Source organism: Carcharodon carcharias, chromosome 25 (genome assembly GCF_017639515.1).
Source record: "Carcharodon carcharias isolate sCarCar2 chromosome 25, sCarCar2.pri, whole genome shotgun sequence".
NCBI classification, from domain to species: Eukaryota; Metazoa; Chordata; class Chondrichthyes; order Lamniformes; family Lamnidae; genus Carcharodon; species Carcharodon carcharias.
The window spans coordinates 17,516,721-17,538,478 of record NC_054491.1 but is presented as its reverse complement, the minus strand read 5'-3'; the positions used below and the strand labels follow the sequence as shown (position 1 = coordinate 17,538,478).

The following is a 21,758-nucleotide window of genomic DNA, read 5'->3' as shown; positions in this document are numbered from 1 at the left end:
GCATGCTCATGATGGAAAATCATATGAGTCCACCTTGAGTGACCTGTGGCTGCTGGTGAACCTTGAGATTAAAATGCAATTGTCAGCTTTGTTTTATATACAGCAAAAACCATTTGGGATGGCTGCCCTCAAAGGATCTTGATTTCACCATGTGGCAACATCAAATATAGTGACCACAGCTCCTGTGTACAGTAAACACACCAGTGAACCAATGAAAGCTTTCTGTAGAAATAGTCACTTACTAAAGTGTTGTTGCAGTAATGGACACCATTTGGATCTGAGCACTATCCCATAGGAAAGTGGACACCGCATGACTATATTATTGTTTGGAGTTAATTGGTCATAAAGTGACTGAACACAATGAGATTGATGTCAGGTCAGCTTGCAGTCAACAATGGGAATTAAGAATCAATCGGTGGCTACCTCAATGGTGTTGTCGGTAAACACACTTACTGTAGCCTTGGATATTTAACAGCAGAGAAACAGTTTCTGGAAAATATAAGAGTAGCTGTGTGCAAGGTTAACCTCAGCAGTTTCTGATCCATATCTTCACAGACCTCTGTTATTAAGAACGGAAGGATGGATGAATTGAGGTTTGAGATGAGGAGAAGTTGCTTCACTCAGAGGGCTTTGGAATTGTCTACCCCAGAGGATTGTGAATGCTCAGTCGCTGAGTACATTCAAGCCTGAGATTGAGAGATTTTTGGGCACAATGGGAATCAAGGGATGTGGTGAGAATGCAGAATTGATGGAGAAAATCACCCATGATACTGAGTGGCCAAGTGGGCTTGAGGGGCCATATAGCCTACTCCTGCACCGTTGAGACTTAGTTGAGACTGTTCTTGCCCCTAAATCAGCAGGTTGTGGGTTCAAGTCCTACTCCAGGGACCTGAACACAACATGACACTCCAAGGCAGTAATGAAGTAGTTCTGCAATGTCAGAGATGCAGATGGGTTTTTCAGACCATGCCACTAGTGGGCATCGTTACAGGCAGGACAGGAAAATTTGGAGAGCTGTTGACTTTTAACAGCTGTCCAAATTTTCCCATCCCATCCGCAACAATGCCTGTTGGGGCCGGAAAAATCCGCTCATTGAACTTCAAATGAGATGTTAAATTGAGATGCTGTCTTGGGTGGATATATAATATCCATTTTGAAGGAGAGCAGATGACTTATCCTCATTTCCTGGCCAATATTTATCCCTCAATTAACATCACTACAAATGTTTTAATTGGTTATGATTACTGTTTCTGGGAGCCTGCTGTGTGCAAAATGGCTGCTGCACATTGAGTCATAAGAACACAAGAGCTAGGAGCAGGAGTAGGCCGTTTAGCCCCTCGAGCCTGCTCCGCCATTTGATAAGATCATGGTTGATCTCATTGTGGCCTCAACTCCACTTTCCTGTTTGCCCTCCATAACCCTTGACTCCCTTGCTGATCAAAAATGACTGGAGGATGTGAAAGGTGCTATATGAATGCAAATTCTTTCTTTTATTTTTCATTTTCTTATTTTCTGGTGTCCCATCAGATCAGGAATCACCTTCAGCTTGAGGAAGCCCATTAGGTGCTTCTAATCAGATATTACTATAGCTGATTACACCAGCTCTGACTGTGCAGGGAAGTTTGTGAATGTGAAATTTGTATGTTTGCAGAAGTTCAATGACCCCTATTTACATGTTTTACTTTGGCTCAGTTTTCAGGGAACCCTACACCGTACGGGTGGAGGATCAAAGGTCAATGCGTGGAAGTGTAGCTGTCTTCAAGTGCCTCATTCCTCCTTCGGTGCAGGAGTATGTTAGTGTTGTGTCGTGGGAGAAAGATACAGTCTCAATCATCCCAGGTAGGACCAGAAAATGCAAAAAATGAGATGCCCTGTGCTTTCCTTGTTTTGTTTTGTGTATCTTGGGATATTGCAATGTGATATTCAGTTGTCTCAGTATGAATGCTTTCCAATCAAAAACCCCTAGGAGTCCCAAAATGGTTATGGAAAAAATACTTTGCTGTTCTTTGTTTTCCTTTTCATTGTTTATGGGCTTTACCCAAAAATTGTTGCCATTTTTGAATATGCCTAGTGTTTTCTCAAAAATTGAGCAAAGGTCTGTCTTTTGGTGCTGGTCTGAGAAAGGACTGAGGAATTGCTTAGCTGGCAATCTGCAGCATTGAGTGACTGCTCAACCCAATGTTCTGTGTTGTTCTAATGAGAATTTTGAATCTTTGTCATTGGTGGTTGTCAGGTTGTCAACCTTGTCTAAGCTCTAACTCATAGACAAAGAGCTCTGTTGCTTAATGGTTTGCTTTTGAGGAAAACTATGTATCCCAAGGCAAGATACGTGTAAATGAAGATGGCCTTTTACATAAGGTCATGTGGCATTGTTGCAAATAGTGGTTGATTGGGTGCAATTATACAGTAATATATGTAGACAAGGGAAGTGAAATATTGGCTACAGGCCAAACATGTCAGTGTGGGTCAGGCAGATGAAGCCTACCACTTCTCCAGTATAACATAGAAACTGCTGATTTCTCCTTTCCCACGTTATTTTTAAGATAGTTATTGATTCATATTTTGAATAGGTTGCAAAGGGCATTATTGTCCATGTATTTTAAATTGGTGAAAATTTCCTTATATCTTACTTCAAACTACATCATGATGTAAAGAGCCATGTTATAAAGAGTTACTCCATCCCATGACCTTCTTGTATGTAAATTGCCATTGCTGGTTGTATCCACCTGCAAAAAGGCCAACAGTTCCCTCTCAAAACAGTTGAATATTTCCAACTGGATGTTTAACTGAAACAGAAATGTTTAATTGATTATGCATTGGACGTATCAAGCAGTCCTTGATGCTTTCAGTACTGAATGATTGTTGTTGATGCCAAAAGGCGAAGTGGTAAACAAAACCAAACTAATGAGGAAAACCAAGAGTGCCATGACCCAGGCACATCTCCGTTGGATTTTTCCTTTTGACTTCAGTAGATAAGGAGACAAAGGTGGCTTTGAAGTTAGAAGTGCAAGAGATCACCAGTTGCTCCCTGAAAGCAATTTCAAGCCTCAACATGACTGGACCTTTCATTGACTTGTTACTTTTGACACAATAACCAGTAATTCGACTGTAATATTGATGGCTCACAACCAACATGGTATTGAAACTCCGAAGGAACACCTTGCTTTGGATTGTTCAGCCTTGGTGTACAAAGGCTTGGCAAGCATTTGCTCTGATTCTTCTGCAGTGAAGCCAGTTTAAATGAATAACACATTTTGGCAATGGGATTTAGTCATTGATCTGTAATGTATGACAAAATGATCTTTACATTTGCCTCTGCAAAATCTAGGTCAGTTTTATGCCAAAACAGTGCAACAGTTAAGAAATGTATCACCAGCAACACAATGATGGAATACTAAAAGGTCCCTGCCAGCCAGCTCAGATCCTTCTTGATCTGCCTCCAGCCTGACACACACTCCTGAATAGCAATAGCAGCAATTTCTTGCTCTTGTATGCCCTTTGGGGGAAGGAAATCTGTCATCCTTACCCTACCTACAATGTAACTCCTGTTCCATATTAAGGAGGTTGACAGCTGCCCTTTCAAATGGCCTAGTTTGCAAGCAGGCTGCTCACTTGTACGTGGGCAATTTGAGGTTGGCAATGGATGCCCATGCTTCCAGCGACACCACATCCTGAGAATGAATAAAAGAAAAGAAATACCACCTTTGACGTGGAGAAACCTCCCGAGGTGCTTCACAGAGGTAGAATAAAAAACATGGACATCGCACCAAAGAGAGAGATATCATGGAGGGTGACCAGAACGTGAGCTAGGAGGGTGAGTTTTCTTAAAGGAAGAAGGGAGGTGGAGATGCAGCTGAGTTTGAAGAGGGAATTCACAAGCACGGACCTTAGATAGCTGAAGACATGGTCAAGGGAGGGTAGAGGGAGTTTGAATGCATAAGAGGTCAGAGGAAGATAGAGATTGACATGTTTGAGAGTTGGGGTGGCGATGGCTTTATAGCTGATTTCTGAGATAAAAGCACTGGTTTTTCATACTGTGCCAGTGGAACGGTACGTTGAGATAAACTTCTATTTCTATTCCAGTCCAATTTGAGATTAAGACAATCAGTGGCCAGGAATTAGCAGCAGGTTTTGAGAGCCAGAAGAACTCCTGAGCTGACAAAAACATACATTAGGTAAGAGGGGAAATTTGGGGATAGGCAAAGTTGGATTGTTCAATTCATTTAAACAATTGAGACACTACTGGGAGACATAAAAAAGGGATATGAGCAGTTCAATTCTGTTCATTTTAAATAGGTTATTCACTTATCAAGTGCTTGTTGAAGTTATCTTCATTGTATTTTCATTCTGTTCTGTGGATCTAATGTCTTAAAAAAAACAAATGGTTGTCTTGGAAAATCTACTGGTTACCAGTCTGAAGGTTGATTAAATCAGAATGGAAGCAGCCAGGGGTGGAGATTAAAACAGAAAGTTCTGGAAATACTCAGCAGGTCTGGCAGCCTCTGTGGAGAGAAAAAAATGGAGTTAATGTTTTGAGTCGAAAGACTTCTGAACTGAGGGGTGGAGATTGTCGATTTTTTTTGACAGGATTTAATTCTTTATTTTTATGAAGTGAGTACACTTTGGCTTGAGGAGTTGAAAGATTTTTAGAGGCTGAGCCAATTTAATTTTGCAGAAGTTAATTTCCTACGATGGGCAGTTCTCAGCCCCATTGAGGTCTTTTCCATAGGATCCCCAACACAAAAACAGAATTACCTGGAAAAACTCAGCAGGTCTGGCAGCATCGGCGGAGAAGAAAAGAGTTGATGTTTCGAGTCCTCATGACCCTTCAACAGAACACTGGACTGTGGGTGTTCTTGTCTCTTTCAATCTATATGCATTTACTCCTATTACATTCCAGCATGATCTAAACTAATGAGCTCTTAGTGCATCAACAATTAATTATATACCTGACTATTGTTTTCTGAAGAGGATTCTGGAGATAAGCAGGAGAAGGGTTGGAGGTTGGGTTGAGGAAAGAAGTTCGGATATTAGAAGATACACAATGTACATTTGGACCTCATTAAAATCAATGTTGCTCAACAAAAGGATTTAACATTCACATCATTTGCAGAATCTTTTCATCCTCATACAGGTTTACAACATGTAGAGTTGATGTGTTAAGTGGCACTTGTTTGGAATGAGTCTCACTTACTTTGTCCATGAAAGATTTCAGAATCTTATCTCTACATGCTTTACCTTCTCAAAGCAAACAATACATTTCATTGAGGCTGTGACCTATCTTTTCGATCACTAGGTATTATTATTCAGAAAGAGCTTCCCATTCATACTGCAATGAGGAGAATGGGTATGTGAATAGATGTTATTTCAGGATTAAGTGGGTTTGGTTTCCATGCTTGTCAGTTTATGAAAATGTGATAAGGCAGTGAGGTTTTTCTTTCTCGCCTTGGGTGATCTTAAAATGCGGGAAATTCAAGCAAAATACCAGAGGTAGAGTTGCCAACCCTCTAAGATTGGCCTGGAGTTTCCAGGAATTGAAGGTCAATCTCCAGGACACAGATCTGTGCAACCTTGGGAAAAAATAATTTAAAGAAGATTGGGTTTTTTTTGTCATTTTCTGTGAAAATTTCTCTTTACCAGATGTAGAAATATTGAAAATTGGAGAAAAATACTGGGTACCAGTCGCACCATCCAATTGAGTAAGAGTCTTTTTTGCTTTCCAATTGGCGTGGGAAGGCAGTGTGTCACAAGGATGGGTGTGTTGGTTGGCTAATAGCTGGAGTGTGGAAGCAAATCATGTGATGAAACCTCCAGGGATACATTTAATCACAAAAACAGAATTACCTGGAAAAACTCAGCAGGTCTGGCAGCATCGGCGGAGAAGAAAAGAGTTGACGTTTCGAGTCCTCATGACCCTTCGACAGAACTTGAGTTCGAGTCCAGGAAAGAGCTGAAATATAAGCTGGTTTAAGGTGTGTGTGTGGGGGGCGGAGAGATAGAGAGACAGAGAGGTGGAGGGGGTTGGTGTGATTGTAGCGACAAACAAGCAGTGATAGAAGCAGATCATCAAAAGATGTCAACAACAATAGTACAATAGAACACATAGGTGTTAAAGATAAAGTTGGTGATATTATCTAAACGAATGTGCTAATTAAGAATGGATGGTAGGGCACTCAAGGTATAGCTCTAGTGGTTTTTTTTTTATTTTATATAATGGAAATAGGTGGGAAAAGGAAAATCTTTATAATTTATTGGGAAAAAAAAAAGAGAGAAGGGGGAAACAGAAAGGGGGTGGGGATGGGGGAGGGGACTCACGACCTAAAGTTGTTGAATTCAATATTCAGTCCGGAAGGCTGTAAAGTCCCTAGTCGGAAGATGAGGTGTTGTTCCTCCAGTTTGCGTTGGGCTTCACTGGAACAATGCAGCAAGCCAAGGACAGACATGTGGGCAAGAGAGCAGGGTGGAGTGTTAAAATGGCAAGCGACAGGGAGGTTTGGGTCATTCTTGCGGACAGACCGCAGGTGTTCTGCAAAGCGGTCGCCCAGTTTACGTTTGGTCTCTCCAATGTAGAGGAGACCACATTGGGAGCAACGAATGCAGTAGACTAAGTTGGGGGAAATGCAAGTGAAATGCTGCTTCACTTGAAAGGAGTGTTTGGGTCCTTGGACGGTGAGGAGAGAGGAAGTGAAGGGGCAGGTGTTGCATCTTTTGCGTGGGCAAGGGGTTGTGCCATAGGAGGGGGTTGAGGAGTAGGGGGTGATGGAGGAGTGGACCAGGGTGTCCCGGAGGGAGCGATCCCTACGGAATGCCGATAAGGGGGGTGAAGGGAAGATGTGTTTGGTAGTGGCATCATGCTGGAGTTGGCGGAAATGGCGGAGGATGATCCTTTGAATGCGGAGGCTGGTGGGGTGATAAGTGAGGACAAGGGGGACCCTATCATGTTTCTGGGAGGGAGGAGAAGGAGTGAGGGCGGATGCGCGGGAGATGGGCCGGACACGGTTGAGGGCCCTGTCAACGACCGTGGGTGGAAAACCTCGGTTAAGGAAGAAGGAGGACATGTCAGAGGAACTGTTTTTGAATGTAGCATCATCGGAACAGATGCGACGGAGGCGAAGGAACTGAGAGAATGGGATGGAGTCCTTACAGGAAGTGGGGTGTGAGGAGCTGTAGTCGAGATAGCTGTGGGTGTCGGTGGGTTTGTAATGGATATTGGTGGACAGTCTATCACCAGAGATTGAGACAGAGAGGTCAAGGAAGGGAAGGGAAGTGTCAGAGATGGACCACGTGAAAATGATGGAGGGGTGGAGATTGGAAGCAAAATTAATAAATTTTTCCAAGTCCTGACGAGAGCATGAAGCAGCACCGAAATAATCATCGATGTACCGGAGAAAGAGTTGTGGAAGGGGGCCGGAGTAGGACTGCAACAAGGAATGTTCCACATACCCCATAAAGAGACAGGCATAGCTGGGGCCCATGCGGGTACCCATAGCCACACCTTTTATTTGGAGGAAGTGAGAGGAGTTGAAGGAGAAATTGTTCAGCGTGAGAACAAGTTCAGCCAGACGGAGGAGAGTAGTGGTGGATGGGGATTGTTCGGGCCTCTGTTCGAGGAAGAAGCTAAGGGCCCTCAGACCATCCTGGTGGGGGATGGAGGTGTAGAGGGATTGGACGTCCATGGTGAAGAGGAAGCGGTAGGGGCCAGGGAACTGGAAATTGTTGATGTGACGTAAGGTGTCAGAGGAATCACGGATGTAGGTGGGAAGGGACTGGACAAGGGGAGAGAGAAGGGAGTCAAGATAACGAGAAATGAGTTCTGTGGGGCAGGAGCAAGCTGAGACGATCGGTCTACCGGGGCAGTTCTGTTTGTGGATTTTGGGTAGGAGATAGAAGCGGGCCGTCCGAGGTTGGGCAACTATCAGGTTGGAAGCTGTGGGAGGGAGATCCCCAGAGGAGATGAGGTCAGTGACAGTCCTGGAAACAATGGCTTGATGTTCAGTGGTGGGGTCATGGTCCAGGGAGAGGTAGGAGGAAGTGTCTGCGAGTTGACGCTCAGCCTCCGCGTGGTAGAGGTCAGTGCGCCAGACAACAACAGCACCACCCTTGTCAGCGGGTTTGATGACAATGTCAGGGTTGGACCTGAGAGAATGGAGTGCAGTAAGTTCAGAGAGAGACAGGTTAGAATGGGTGAGAGGAGCAGAGAAATTGAGACGACTAATGTCGCGCCGACAGTTCTCAATGAAAAGATCGAGAGAAGGTAAGAATCCAGAGGGAGGGGTCCAGGTGGAGGGAGAATATTGAAGATGGGTAAAAGGATCCGTTGAACTGGGAGAGGACTCCTGCCCAAAGAAGTGAGCCCGGAGACGAAGACGGCGGAAGAAGAGTTCAGTATCATGCCGAGCCCGAAATTCATTGAGGTGAGGGCGTAAGGGTATGAAACTAAGTCCTTTGCTGAGCACTGAACGTTCAGCATCGGAGAGGGGAAGGTCAGGGGGTATAGTGAATACACGGCTGGGGTTGGGATTGGAAGATGGGGTGGGGACGGAGGGACAGGCAGGGGTGGAGGGTCCTAGATGGGTGTTGGTGTCGATGAGTTGTTGGAGCTTGCGTTCCTTAGCACTTGAGAGAAAGAGAAAAAGTTTCTTGTTGAGGCGTCGGATGAGCCGAAGGATAAAATGAAACTGGGGGCACGCGCAGCTTTGAAAAAGGGTACGGCGGTGCTGCTGGAGGGAGAGGTCGAGTGTGTTCATATGGCGGCGCATGGCACTGAGAGTGGATTTCAGAATGTGACGGGAACAGCAGTCCGAGAAACGTTTTATGTCCCGGAGATACCTATAATCCTGGGTGGGTTCGAAACATGAGGGGTGGAATTTCAGTTGAAATCCATGTGGGGTAAGTCGGAGACGGAGACAGTCACTGAGAAAGGAGATATGGCTGTGAAAGTGGGTTTTAGTAAACACCTTGTCAAACACTAGGAGAGAAATGGAAAGCAATGAAGGTGAACAAGGCAACAGAGAAATCCGGAAATCTTGTCGCAGAGAGGAACAGAACTTCTTCAAGGAGGTAGGCATTTCTTGAAGAGCAGTGGCAGTCAATTAAACACAGAGATAAAAACAAAAAAACTGCGGATGCTGGAAATCCAAAACAAAAACAGAATTACCTGGAAAAACTCAGCAGGTCTGGCAGCATCGGCGGAGAAGAAAAGAGTTGACGTTTCGAGTCCTCATGACCCTTCGACAGAACTTGAGTTCGAGTCCAGGAAAGAGCTGAAATATAAGCTGGTTTAAGGTGTGTGTGTGGGGGGCGGAGAGATAGAGAGACAGAGAGGTGGAGGGGGTTGGTGTGGTTGTAGCGACAAACAAGCAGTGATAGAAGCAGATCATCAAAAGATGTCAACAACAATAGTACAATAGAACACATAGGTGTTAAAGATAAAGTTGGTGATATTATCTAAACGAATGTGCTAATTAAGAATGGATGGTAGCCATTGCCAGCCTAGCTTCCCTTCTGATGAGATTACCCAGAGGTAGGAAATAGTGTCAGGAAATCTTTATAATTCATTGTCCAAAAAAACTCCTGGGGGAAACTTCAAAGGGGCCTGGGGATGGGGGAGATTCTCACGACCTAAAGTTTTGAATTCGTTCAGTGTCCGGAAGAGCTGTAAAGTTACCTAGTTTGGAAGATGAGGTGTGGCCCCAGTTTGCACAGTAATCACTACATGCAGCAAGTTCTGGACATACATGAGGCAAGACGGGTGGAGTTTAATGGCAAGCGAAGGGAGGTTTATCATTCTTGCGGACAGACCGCAGCTTTCGGCAAGACAGTAGACATTTGTGTCCATTATTGCTTAATTAATTACCTGTAAACTTGGAATAATGGTACCTGTGAGTCCCCAGAATGGAATCATTAATGAAAGGCAAGTTACAACTTGCAGTGTTGACACAGACCTTGTGAGCATGCTATTTTTTTCATAACACTCTGTTTTGACTTTTCCTTTAACCCTTGCAGGCCTGGGGTTCAGCTGCACTGTTTTTGTATCCTGCTTTCATGTTTGGATAATGTCATTCTTTTCTAAGTTACACTGTCATTGGAAAGTTCAAAATTAAGTGCCAGTAGCCTTTTGCAGTTCCTTTCTCCTTCCATTTTTTTTTTAAGGGGAGATGGTGGCATCATGCTAATGTCACTGGATGAGTAACCTAGAAGCCAGGCTTATCATTACCTAAAAACGAAAACAATCCAGGGCTATAGGGAAAAGGAAGGAGGCTGGCACTAGGTGAATTGCTCCTTCAGAGGTCCAGCACAGACACAATGGGCTGAATGGCCTCCTTCTGTGCTGTAACCATTCGATTTTATGAAAAAGGCAAGTTCACAAAAGGTTTTTCTTTCTTCCCACTCCTTTGCTTGGGCCTTTCTGTTTCACAAACGTTCCCCAGCCTCCCAAGCATCTGCCACTGCCGACGAGCGACTTTGTTCGCTCAGAGGTGCAGTCTGCAACAACGGCTTCACCTTGAATGTTGTAAAAGATCCCAAGGCGCTTCACAGAAATAGTATCAAACAAAATTTGTCACTGAGCCACACGGAAGTAGAAGACATCTATTTATGTATTGCCTTTCACAACCTCTGGACATCCCAAAGCACGTTGCATCCAATGAACAGAGTCACCACTGTAATGTAACAAATGTGGAGTCAGTTTGCGCATAGCAAGCTCCCACTAAAAGCAATGTAACTGGGTAAGAGTGACTAGATAATCTGCTTTTGTGGTGTTGATTGAGGGATAAATATTGACTAGGGCGTCAGGGATAGTTCTCTTGCTCTTCTTCAAAATAGTGCCATGGAATCTTCTATGTCCTTCTGAGAGGACGGACAGGGCCTTGGCTTAACCTCCCATCTAAAAGAGGCACCTGCAATACTCTCTCTGTACTGCATGTCAGCCTAAGTACTTATGCTCTGGATTGGGATTTGACCCCACTACCTTTTGAGTCTAGGGCAAGAGCTCTTCCAACTGAGCCGTGATGCATAGTGCTCATGCAAAGGAATGTTGGAATAGGAAACCTAAAGCTTGGTCAAAGAAATAGCTTTCAAGGAGTATCTCAAAGGAGGGGAGAGAAGGCTTAGAAGGGTTAAGGAGGGAATTCCAGAGCTTCTCATCTCGAAGGTATTCTCCAGTTTGAGTTTTCTCTCCCCTAACAAGTGGTAGAATTTGAGACCTCCATCTATTGCAATTGTAGATCAGGCACATTTATCACATTTTTTCTCATCTGGAGAGAGACATGGTCACTTTGGTTGAAAAATGGAACCTAAATTGATATTGCACACTCTCAAAATAAACACAGCTCCACACGTTTAACTGGACTTATGATCTCTTGCCCTTCATCTCACCCCATTTTCCTGATGTTGACTGCTCTGATAGAAACCGTCTGGGAGATGTGTCAAAAAGAGAGAGACTGAAGCAAAGTGAGAAATGAGAATCTGAAGGCAGATAAACCTCAGGTCACAGTGTGGGCCTCCCACTTGCTGGTTCCAGAACAAAATAATCTTTTCCTGGTAAATGTTGTCTTTTTTTGCATAATTAGAATTAATCAATGTAAATAAGACAGCAAAGTGGGAATCCAGTGCTTAAAACATTTTTAGAATTATCTTATAGTGTGAATAAAACAACTTTGAATTAAGAATTGGCAGTATCAGCAGGAGTCTGGGGTCAGCTAATCTGGTCACCTCCTCATTCGGTGAGGAGAGTATGGCATCAAGAGAGTAGGGTATTTACCAATATAACAAAGGTTTCTCCAACAACCTTCCCTAACAAATGCGACAGAATAGCATTTATATTCAGTTTTCTTTGACATATTTACCAAATTACATTTGATCTGTAATTTGTGAAAAACATGCAGGCTGTCCAGAGGCATTTAACTTCTGACACTTTTTTGAGGTATGTAACCTTTCAACGGTCTGGAAAACCCAGAAGTGATTCAAAATTATTAGTGGACCACCTGTGGCACTGGCCGCAGTGAGTCAGCAGTTGTGGTGGAAGTTTGAGCCAGTTAACCGAGGACAGAGCTGATTTCTGTTTGCCTCAAATTTTCAAAGAATCAGTCAAAAAAGAGCGACGCAGTTTTGTGTGTCATGGAGACAGTTACATTCTGACTGTCTGAGTGCCCATATTTATCTAGATCAAGGAATGTGACTGTGGATTACTCTACAGAGGACTTCCCATGGTCCTTTGCTGAATGTTCCTTCTGTGCAAAGGCTTAGTTTCTACCAACCCCTTACCTCTGAATTTCGGGACTAGCATAATATTGAAGTCCTCTTTGACATATTGAGGAGGGATCTTTCTTTGAGGGTCTTTAGTCCAAGGCTTTTTCCCAGACTTTTTGGCTATGGAACCTTCAAGGCTGGATTCTTAGTTTTCGATTTTTCAGTGGAATGTGGCGCGACAGGAGTGAGTCAGCAGTTGTCTGGAAGTCTCAGCCATTCTAACCTGTGGAGCTCTGAATTACTGCCTCCTTCTCCAGGTCCAACCCTGTGTTGTTATCAACCTATGACAAGTGTGGATGCTGTTGTTGTCTGGCCAACCTGTACACGAGGAGGCATGGCCTTTGGACTGAAACACTTCTCCTAATCTCCCTGGACTATGACCCCCATGAGATCTAGAGCCATTGTTTAAAATTGTAGTCCTCATTTTTGAGGATTTCTTCTCTGAAGCTTTAGTCCTGTGTTTCAACCTGGGAGGCTGGCTTCTATATTCAATTAGATAGTCACAAACTGACCTGTTGGTAAGGTACCTGAAAGTCCAGCTTGTTGAGTGCCACAACAGATCAACACTCTTATCGAATGGTTCAGCTCTCCCTGTTCTATCCCTTCCCTCCTAGGTCATGTTCTCTGAACCTATAATGTACATGTTGGAAAAATTATCCATTCCCTTGCCATGTGCATCTCAGCCCATGACTTCAAACACTTTCACCCCCACTCCCCCACTAGAGATTTTCTGAGGGTATTAGATTTCTTGTGAAAAAGGCTTCATTATTTCATTCCTATGTTCCTCCTCTGCCTGGAATTTTCTGCATCAAGGATATACCTTCTTGTTACTTCCCCTATTGAATTGATTTATATTTTATACACCTCAACTCAGCATGCCTGTTCTATCATTCAATTAGGTCATGGTGGATCTGTACCTCAATTACCTGTTTTTTTATCCATATCCCTTGCCCAACAAAAATCTCAGCCTCAGACTTCAAAGGTTCAATTCCCCCCTGCTTCCAGAGCCTTAAGGAGAAAGTATTCCAGATTTCCACTTGTGTGAAAAAGTGCTTCATTATTTCATTCCTATGTTCCTCCTTATCCTGGAATTTTCCATCAAGGATATAGCTTCTTGTTACTTACCCTATTGAATTCTTTATATTTTATACACCTCAACTCAATCATGCAAACTTTTGAACTTGTGTGGCAGTGCAGGTCAGGGATATGCAAACTGTCCTCATGAGTTAATCTGTTAAGCCCTGGTCTCGCACTAGTGAATCTGCACTGTACACTAGGGGCAGAATTTTTTGCTCGGCATGCGGGCGTGCTCGAGTGCAAAATAGCATGTGATATTTTGATCGGCGGTGCCAGAACCACGCCTGCCATTAATTAAGAGGCCACCTAAGGCCATTAAAAAACCCTTTGACATGATTTTTCATTGCCCGTGCGATTTCAGGACCTCCCTGCTTGGCATTGATGGATGGGCACCTAGCTGGGATACTAGATGCTTCATCCATCTTCCACACTGGCACTGACCACCTGAGCTCATTGCCTGTGTGAGGGCTTGCAGGGCCAAATGCAACCCCAGGAACTCCTCATTCTGTCCCTGGAGCTGCCTCTCCATGAGAGTCACCACTCTCTCAATGGAGGAGGCAGTTCGCTCGGCCATGACGGTCAACGCAGTGCTCATGCTCCACATGGACTCCTCCACAATGGAGACCATGGCACCCAGGCCCTCATGGATCTCCGCCAGATCCTCCCGCACATCCCGCTGGACATCCAGCATCTGCCACCTAATGGACAACTCCAGAGGCTCATCATCTGCCTTCGACTGAGCATTGTCCTGGTTCCCATCAGTCCTCTGACTGCCGGCACCCTGGGCACTCTCTGCCTCTGTCTGCACCTCAAGCAAGTGTGAAGTGCCCTCACCAAAGTGCACCGACCTTGTAGCTGCTGATATAATGCCCACTGAGTTGTTGGTATCTGCTGGTGCCTGATTCAGAGAGCAGGTGTGATGCAGGTGCAAATGAAGCCTAGTGATCCTCTGGCATTAAGAATGGCCCTTTGGGGTCCAGAGACTGAGTCCGTGCTGGCGAATCTAAAAGGGAGAACAAGGATATGTCATTAGTTAAAGTCATCACACTGTCACTGTGTATGCCAGGCATCCTGGTGAGACAGTGGAGATCTACATCATGGTGCCATCGCCTTTCAATGATCAAGGGAATTCCATTTTGAGGCTCCCATCAATGAAGAGACTACACTAGAATGGTTGCACAATCCGAAACACTCACGTCTGTGCAAAGCGCTCTTACCTATGTCTGGTACCGCTGCCTCTCCATGCCCAGTTGCACGTGGAGCGTGCAGGCTCTCCAGTCATGGACATCTTGCTCGAGCCTGGTGAGCAGCAGCTGGTTGGGTGGAGCCTCTGCCTGTACGTGACCTCTTCGCTTGGTTATGGCTCGTCTTCTCCTGAAAGGACAGAGAAGCATTGATTAGCCCACTCTCTACCTACAGCACCATTGCAGCCTGGCCAACCCCAGCTGAGGAGCACCTAGCAGGGCACATCTGAGTCGTGGCCCTCGAGCCACAAGGCACTCAGTCCAAGCAGCCAGGGCTCACCCGCTTAGCCAGCTCTGGCGTCATTGACAGTTGGCACTCAGACTCTAGCACCCCTGAGGTCCACACCGGGGGCAGCCACACCTTAACACTTCTGCCCACTGACACATGCCCACACGGTACCCGCCCTTCCTGATCGCAGGAGGTCATTGAACCGCCTCCGGCACTGCACCCATGTGTGCAGCACCATGTGATGGCTGCTCAGCAGCGCGGTCACCTCCGCCCATGCCCTCTTTGTGAGGTGCGGTGGCCTCTTCCTCCCATTTCTGAGGACAAGAGTGTCCCTCCTGGCAGCCGCCTCCTCCAGGAGGACCGTGAGGCCCTCATCTGAAAAGTGGGGGGGCTGAGTGCCCACCTGAGCTGCCCTCACGCCTGCCTTGTCCAGCTGCACGCGACTCCATAACTTGAGTGTTGAAGACTTTCTTCTGTGGCAGCCTTCCAGGGGCTGCCTGGGCTGCTTTTGAACCGTCCGCTATTGAGCCGGCGGCTGACAGGTCCCCCGCTTGGCCTTTCCCAACCAGTGAGGAGCCATGTTTGATGCTGGGCTGAATTAATTGGCCTGCCAGCATACAATCGCGGCCGGGGGCCTATCGCGGCTGGTGGACTCTTTCCCGGCTGGTGGGTCTGTCTGTGTGCATGTCTGTGTGCATGTCTGTGAGCGTGTCTGTCTGTGCGCATGTCTGTGTGCATCTGTGTGTGTGTCTGTGTGCATCTGTGTGTATGTCTGTGTGCGTGTCTGTGTGCGTGTCTGTGTGCATCTGTGTGCGTGTGTCTGTGTGCATCTGTGTGCGTGTGTCTGTGTGCATCTGTGTGTGTGTCCGTCTGTGTGTCCGTCTGTGTGTCCGTCTGTGTGTCCGTCTGTATGTCCGTCTGTGTGTCCGTCTGTGTGTGCGTCTGTGTGAGTGCGTCTGTGTGTGCGTCTGTGTGTGCGTCTGTGTGTGCGTCTGTGTGTGCGTCTGTGTGCGCGTCTGTGTGCGTGTGCGCGTCTATGTGTGTGTCTGTGTACTCATACGCACGCATGGTCATTTAGCCAATAGCCTCATCAATAATGTTCTGTGGCTTTTAATTATTTTTCAAACAAACCTCCTTTCATTTTTTGATTCTTAATCGAGAATCTCACATGAAATCAGTCATTGCTTTTAACATCTCCATCATTGTAACCTAGGATAGACAAACATGAAGAGATGGACAGTCAATGATTTCATGCTAGATTCTTCTGATCTGGGGACAGGAATTTAGAAACACCAATTTGCATAATTTCCTCAATGATAGCAGTTACACTCTAACTGACCCATGATGTGCCCATTTGCAGCAATAATAGACTTTGTGGCTTCAAACAGACAAGCTAGGATTACATGAAATTCACCTTAGCAGCAAAATATACAGATTACAATATATACGGTGTGACACTCCTGTTGCGATCAACAGAATATCCTCTGAAGTCCCTTTGAAGCACTTAAAGCCAATGAAGAACTTTTGAAGTGTTGTCACTGTTGTAACACAGGAAGCACAGCAGCCAATTTGTTCACGAGAAGCTCCCACAAGCAGCAGTGTGATAATAACCAGTAGGAAGAACAAGGACACGCACAAATTATTGAAGGTGACAGGATAGGTTGAGAAAGTGATTAAAAAAGCAGAGAGGGTCCTGAGCTTTGTAAATAGAGGATAGAGTGAAAAAGCAAATAAGTTATGATGAACCTGTATAAAACACTGGTTTGGTCTTAGCTGGAGTATGATGTCCACTTCAGGGCACTGTACATAAGGAAGGATGTGAAGACTTTAGAGAGGGTGCAGAAAAGATTTACAAGAACGGCTCCAGGGATGAAAAATTCAGTTACTTACTTGGATAAATGGGAGAAGCTGGGGCTGTTCTTCTTGGAGCCAATAAAGAACTTCAAATCTCTTAGAGAAGGGAAGGTTGAGAAGAGATTCGATAGAAGTGTTCAATATCAGAGAAGATGGGGAGAATCTGTTCGCTTTCATAGAAGGATCAAGGACCAGAGGGCACCAAGTTAAGGTGATTGGCAAAAGAAGCAATGGCGACATCAGGAGAAGCTTTTTCAAGCATCGAGTGGTTAGGATCTGTAATGCACTGCCTGAGAGTGTGGCGGAGACAGATTCAGTCGTGGCTTTCAAAAGGGAATTGGATAATTATCTAAAGAGGAAAGCATTGTAGGATTACAGGGAAAAGGCAGGCGGGGTGTGGGGTTAGCTGAGTTGCTCTTCCAGAGAACTAGCATGGACACGAAGGGCCGAATGGCTTCTGTGCTGTAACCATTCTATCTGCTTTCTTGATGTTGATTGAGGGATTAATATTGGCCAGGACATTATTTATGAAGTCCATTATTATTTAAAATATTGCTTTTTGCTGATTTAAAGCCGACATTTTCTGATTACAAGCACGCTGCCTAATATTTGAGCTGAGTTTTCACATTGTTTAAAATTTGTATAAATAATTCGTCTGTGATTGCCAGAAAGTGGGGGGGGGCGGGGGGGGGGGGTGGTGGGTGTGAATGGTGAAGGGTAAAATGTTTGCTCTGGAGAAATAGGTTACTTGTAAAGTAGTTTACCAATGGACGCGGATTTTAAAAAGTGGATGAGCTGATGGCAAGTCCAGTTTAAAAAAAAACGAAATGGGAGACGGTGTGCTTTGGCAAATAGGTGTGCAATCTAAATGGGGAAGTGCCTGTGCCCAGCTGAACTAAAAGGGCTTGGGATTCCCGGTACATAAAGAATTAACTGACAATTTAGGGGTGAAAAGGGTGAACCAGATTGCTCTATCTCAAGACTTAGAATGTGACAACAGTACAGAACTACAGGTGGGACCTTGGGCTGGATTTCACCCTCCTGTCGCAGTACCTGCCCGGAAGTCACTGGGAATCTGGCGCAGGTCTGTGGTAATCGGTTGAACCTGATTACCTGGCAGCAAGCTCATGGGCGCTGGTGATGCGGGCTTGCTGCGGATCACATGGCAAAGGGGTGGCCCTGATGTTGGGGAGCCCAGAAGCCCTGATTGCCAAGCGGGGGGCTGGCGCCACATTGAAAGGGCAGCCAGCCCCTGTGTCAGAGTTGGAGATTACCTTTGGGTTTTTTTTTAAGAAAGCTCTGCAGTTTAAGTCTCAGCGTCAGAATTCCTGCTGCTCCAGCACAAAATAGACATTCCAAAGTCCGGGGAGAAGATTCCTGCACTGTCACAAAAGATCAGTTGGTGGCATTGACGGGTCCCACTCCCGTCTGAGATGTCACAGTTCGGCTGGCCCACCCCCTCCAGCGCTCAAGGATGAAGAAAGATGGTGGATGATTCCTGTGCTCCCATTCCTTGCGGGCAGCCTCTTAAATGTCCTCCTCTGAGGGACTCAGATGTGTGATGTCACTTTAAGGGATGGCCGCTCAACCGTGTGCTGCCTCTTTAAATTTTGAACCTGATTGTTCCAGCTTCTGAATTTCCTGCCTAAGGCTCCGCCCCCTCATAGTGTCAGCTCAGCAAGTTTTTCACAGATAAACTGTCTCCTAGATCAATCCAATGCCCTGTGACTCAGTCTCCTGGAATTCCAGAGGACTCTCATAGTGAGGAAACCACATACAGGTCTTCACTGGGAAGGTTACTGAAGGCACGAGAGATACTTGTGAGTTTCACTAAATCAGGATGGCAAGATTAAATCGTGTTGAATTGCATTTAAATTATATGCAACTGAGCAATTAAGCATATCAATGGGCTTCTTGCTGCTAACAGGCAAGTTACCCTTATCTTCCTGCCACCAGGGGTTTGACATGTAGCATAAATCCACATGTCCGCCTGCCATCTTGTACCCTCCAGCTGGCTCCACAAAACCCAGCCCCTCATTTGAATCTCATTAGGGTCTGGGTTGACAGTCCATTGCTGTGCAATGCAGAGGGATGCACCTATCAGATGAAATGTTAAACTGAGGCCCCATCTGTCCTCTCAGGTAGACATAACGGAAGCCATGGCACTATTGCAAAGAAGAGCGGGAGAGTTCTCTCTGGTGTCCTGGCCAACATTTATCCCGCAATCAACATCAGAAAAACAGGTGATCACATTGCTGTTTGTGGGAGCTTGCTTCATGCAAATTGGCTGCTACATGTCTTCCATTACATCAGTGACTACAGTTCGAAAGTACTTCATTGGCTGTAAAGCATTTTGGGGCATTGTGAGTTCGTGAAATGCTTATGTAAATGCAAGTTCGTTCTTTCTGTTAACTGACAATACATAGAATTGCTTTTTTTAAAATGTCTTTCTCCCCATCTGCGCTACAGTCATCTTTCTTTACACTCTGCAATGGAATGTGTTCGGTTATGAGCCCTGGTGAAGTGCCACAACTCAATTGTTTTACCACAGTCAAATTCCTTTGCTTCCCCCACCCTAATCTATGAGAGTAGGCAGCAGTTTATTTCTCCAAAATGCCATAGGGTTTTGTTTTTAATTCATTAGGTAGTAGGAGGCTTGTGTGGAACCTAAAGTCTGGCAGAATGGCTGGTTTCTGCATTGCAAATTCTATGTAATTTCTTCACCAATTTTGCCAACTTGGCAAGCAATGATGACTGTCAGCTTGCCCCTCCTCTTGTCTATAGCCTGCTGAAAGCCTATAAACTCCAGCAGACAGGAAACAGGAAGTCATATTGGCCTCCCACCATTCATATTTGCCCTGCAAAATGTTGTAAACCATGCAATGGTAACACTTTCTTTTTGAGGGCTTTGTCTCCTGGTGTGATAACTCCAGAGACTGGCTGGACCCTATCAGGAGTATTGTATGCAGTTCTGATTGTCCAGGCATGGGATATTATTGAGAGAGGTCTAGAAGTGAGTATTGATGATGATTGCAGACATCTGTAACTTAAATTATGAGGAGCAGTCCAGGCTAGTGTTCATTGGAAAGAAGACATTGAGTTAATTTCATTTCAAGATTATAAAGAAAATTGATGCAGTTAATCCAGGTGAGTTGTTCATAGTAACAAGGTTTCCAAAGAATAGCGACATGAGATAAAAGAAAATGGAAACTTAGCAATCGGGAGATAAGTCAGGTGCAACCTTTTCACCCAAAGGAGCTGTGGAATACATTGCTGGGGAAGATTATTGAAACAGAGAGGATCAATGGATTCAAGAGATAATTAGATCCATTCCAGAGAGAGCAGGGATTGAGGGATATGGTAAGAAAGCTGATAAGTAGGATGAATCCATTAAAGGTGCTTGTTAAGTCTCGTGCCCTTTCTCTTGTTCTTAAAAATTCTTACATTATATTATGGTTCCAATATAACTTCCCTTCTAATATTTTCCTGCAATTGTTTGATTCCTGTGAAATGTTAATTATTCTGGGGTGTCTAACCCAGTCAGTATCGATCCTCATTAATTATTTGAAGCCACAGAATATTTTTAGGAAATAACTTTTGTGTCCTTACAGGGAGCCTTGGCCTGTGGGAGCACAATACAGAAAGTCAGCTACATGCTGTCAGTATTTCTTCAGCCATTTACAAAGAATAACATAAAATTTACATTCGGCCCAATGCTCTGTGCCAGTGTTTATGTACCACATGAGTATCCTCCCACACTTCTTCGTCTCAATCTATCAGTTTAACCCCCTGTACCTCGCTTCCTTAAGCATTCATATAGTTTCCCCCCAAATACATCATCAACCATTCCTTGTGGTACCGAGTACCACATTCTAATCATTCTTTGGGTAAGGGTGTTTCTCTTGAATTCTTTATTGGATTTATTGGTGGCTCTTTTATTTGCACATGGTCCCTAGTTTTGGTTTAAGTGATCAGAAACTCAAGGACGGCATAATTTTGATATACCCAAGGGTGAGACTCCCTTGACACAGATCAAAGTCAGAATATTGGCTTTATTTATTGGCATTTATGTTTCAGCTGAAATACATGACTGGTTGGTTTGTCTTCAACTTCATTAAATTTCTGATTTTTAAAATTTGTTCATGGGATGTGGGCATTGCTGGCTAGGCCAGCATTTATTGCCAATCCCTAATTGCTCTTGAACTGACATAGGTTTGGAGTCACATATAGGCCAGACCAAGTAAGGACAGCAGATTTCCTTCTCTAAAGGGCATTATCCTCTAGAGAGTCAACAATGGTTTTATTTTTTAATTCAATTTAAATTCCACCATCTGCCATGGTGAGGTTTGAACCCAGGTCCCCAGAGCATTACCCTGGGTCCCTTGGATTACTAGTCCACTGACAATACCACTATACCACCACCTCCTCTTGAGATGTATGTGGCTGGCATAAGGCTTGAACTTCTTTTGACTAACTCGGAAGTTATACTTACCCTATCACTTTATTTCTTTCCAGTTTGTTTCTTGTTTTTCCCTTTCTGAAGGTGCAGAATGTTTTTCCCCACCAGATTTCAACCCTCCCTCCACCCCCTATTTTGTTCCCTAGTTTACTCACTTTAACTTCAAGAATAGGCAGCAATGTGTTTCTCAAAAATGCTACAGAGTTTTGTTCTTAATTCATTGAGTAGCTGGGGACTTGTGTGGAGCATAAACTCCGGCATAGACCAGTCTGGCTGAATGGCCGGTTTCTGCACTGCAAATTCTATGTGATTCCTTCACCAATTTTTCCAACTTGGCAAACAATGCTCCTCCCGTATGTCACCCATTTGTGAACAGCACAGCCAAGCTTGATGCAATCCTCCCCCAAAATCAACTTTCCAGTCGGGGTCAACTGCAGCGTGATAACAAGCAGGATTCCAGGCTGATTTCCCTTTTCCATCCTCCAGCAGCCTAGGCTGAGGAGGTCAGTTGCAACCCTTGCTGATATCCACTAACTTGACATAAACCAGGAATCGAAGCGGAGATCTCCTGCTCTCAGTGCTATGCTACATGGTGTAATTACCCTCTGATCCATTGGGAGAAGAAGCCAGTGTTGTTGTTTGAATG

The 21,758-nt window shown here is 44.8% G+C and overlaps 1 protein-coding gene across 3 annotated transcripts in view; it reads left to right on the top strand.

The window, feature by feature from the left end:
- The first annotated feature begins 1,721 nt into the window (after nt 1-1,721).
- The window catches only part of LOC121269638 (Down syndrome cell adhesion molecule-like protein 1 homolog), a 474,540-nt gene continuing 454,503 nt past the window's right edge, over nt 1,722-21,758 (top strand). For 2 of the 3 annotated variants that reach the window (XM_041174392.1, XM_041174393.1), the window contains exon 1: nt 1,722-1,839. In XM_041174392.1, coding sequence (XP_041030326.1) covers nt 1,737-1,839 — 103 coding nt within the window. In that variant the 5' untranslated portion in view covers nt 1,722-1,736. Of the gene's footprint in view, nt 1,840-9,077; nt 9,082-21,758 lie in introns of all 3 variants that reach the window. The other variant, XM_041174394.1, reaches the window with a different exon arrangement.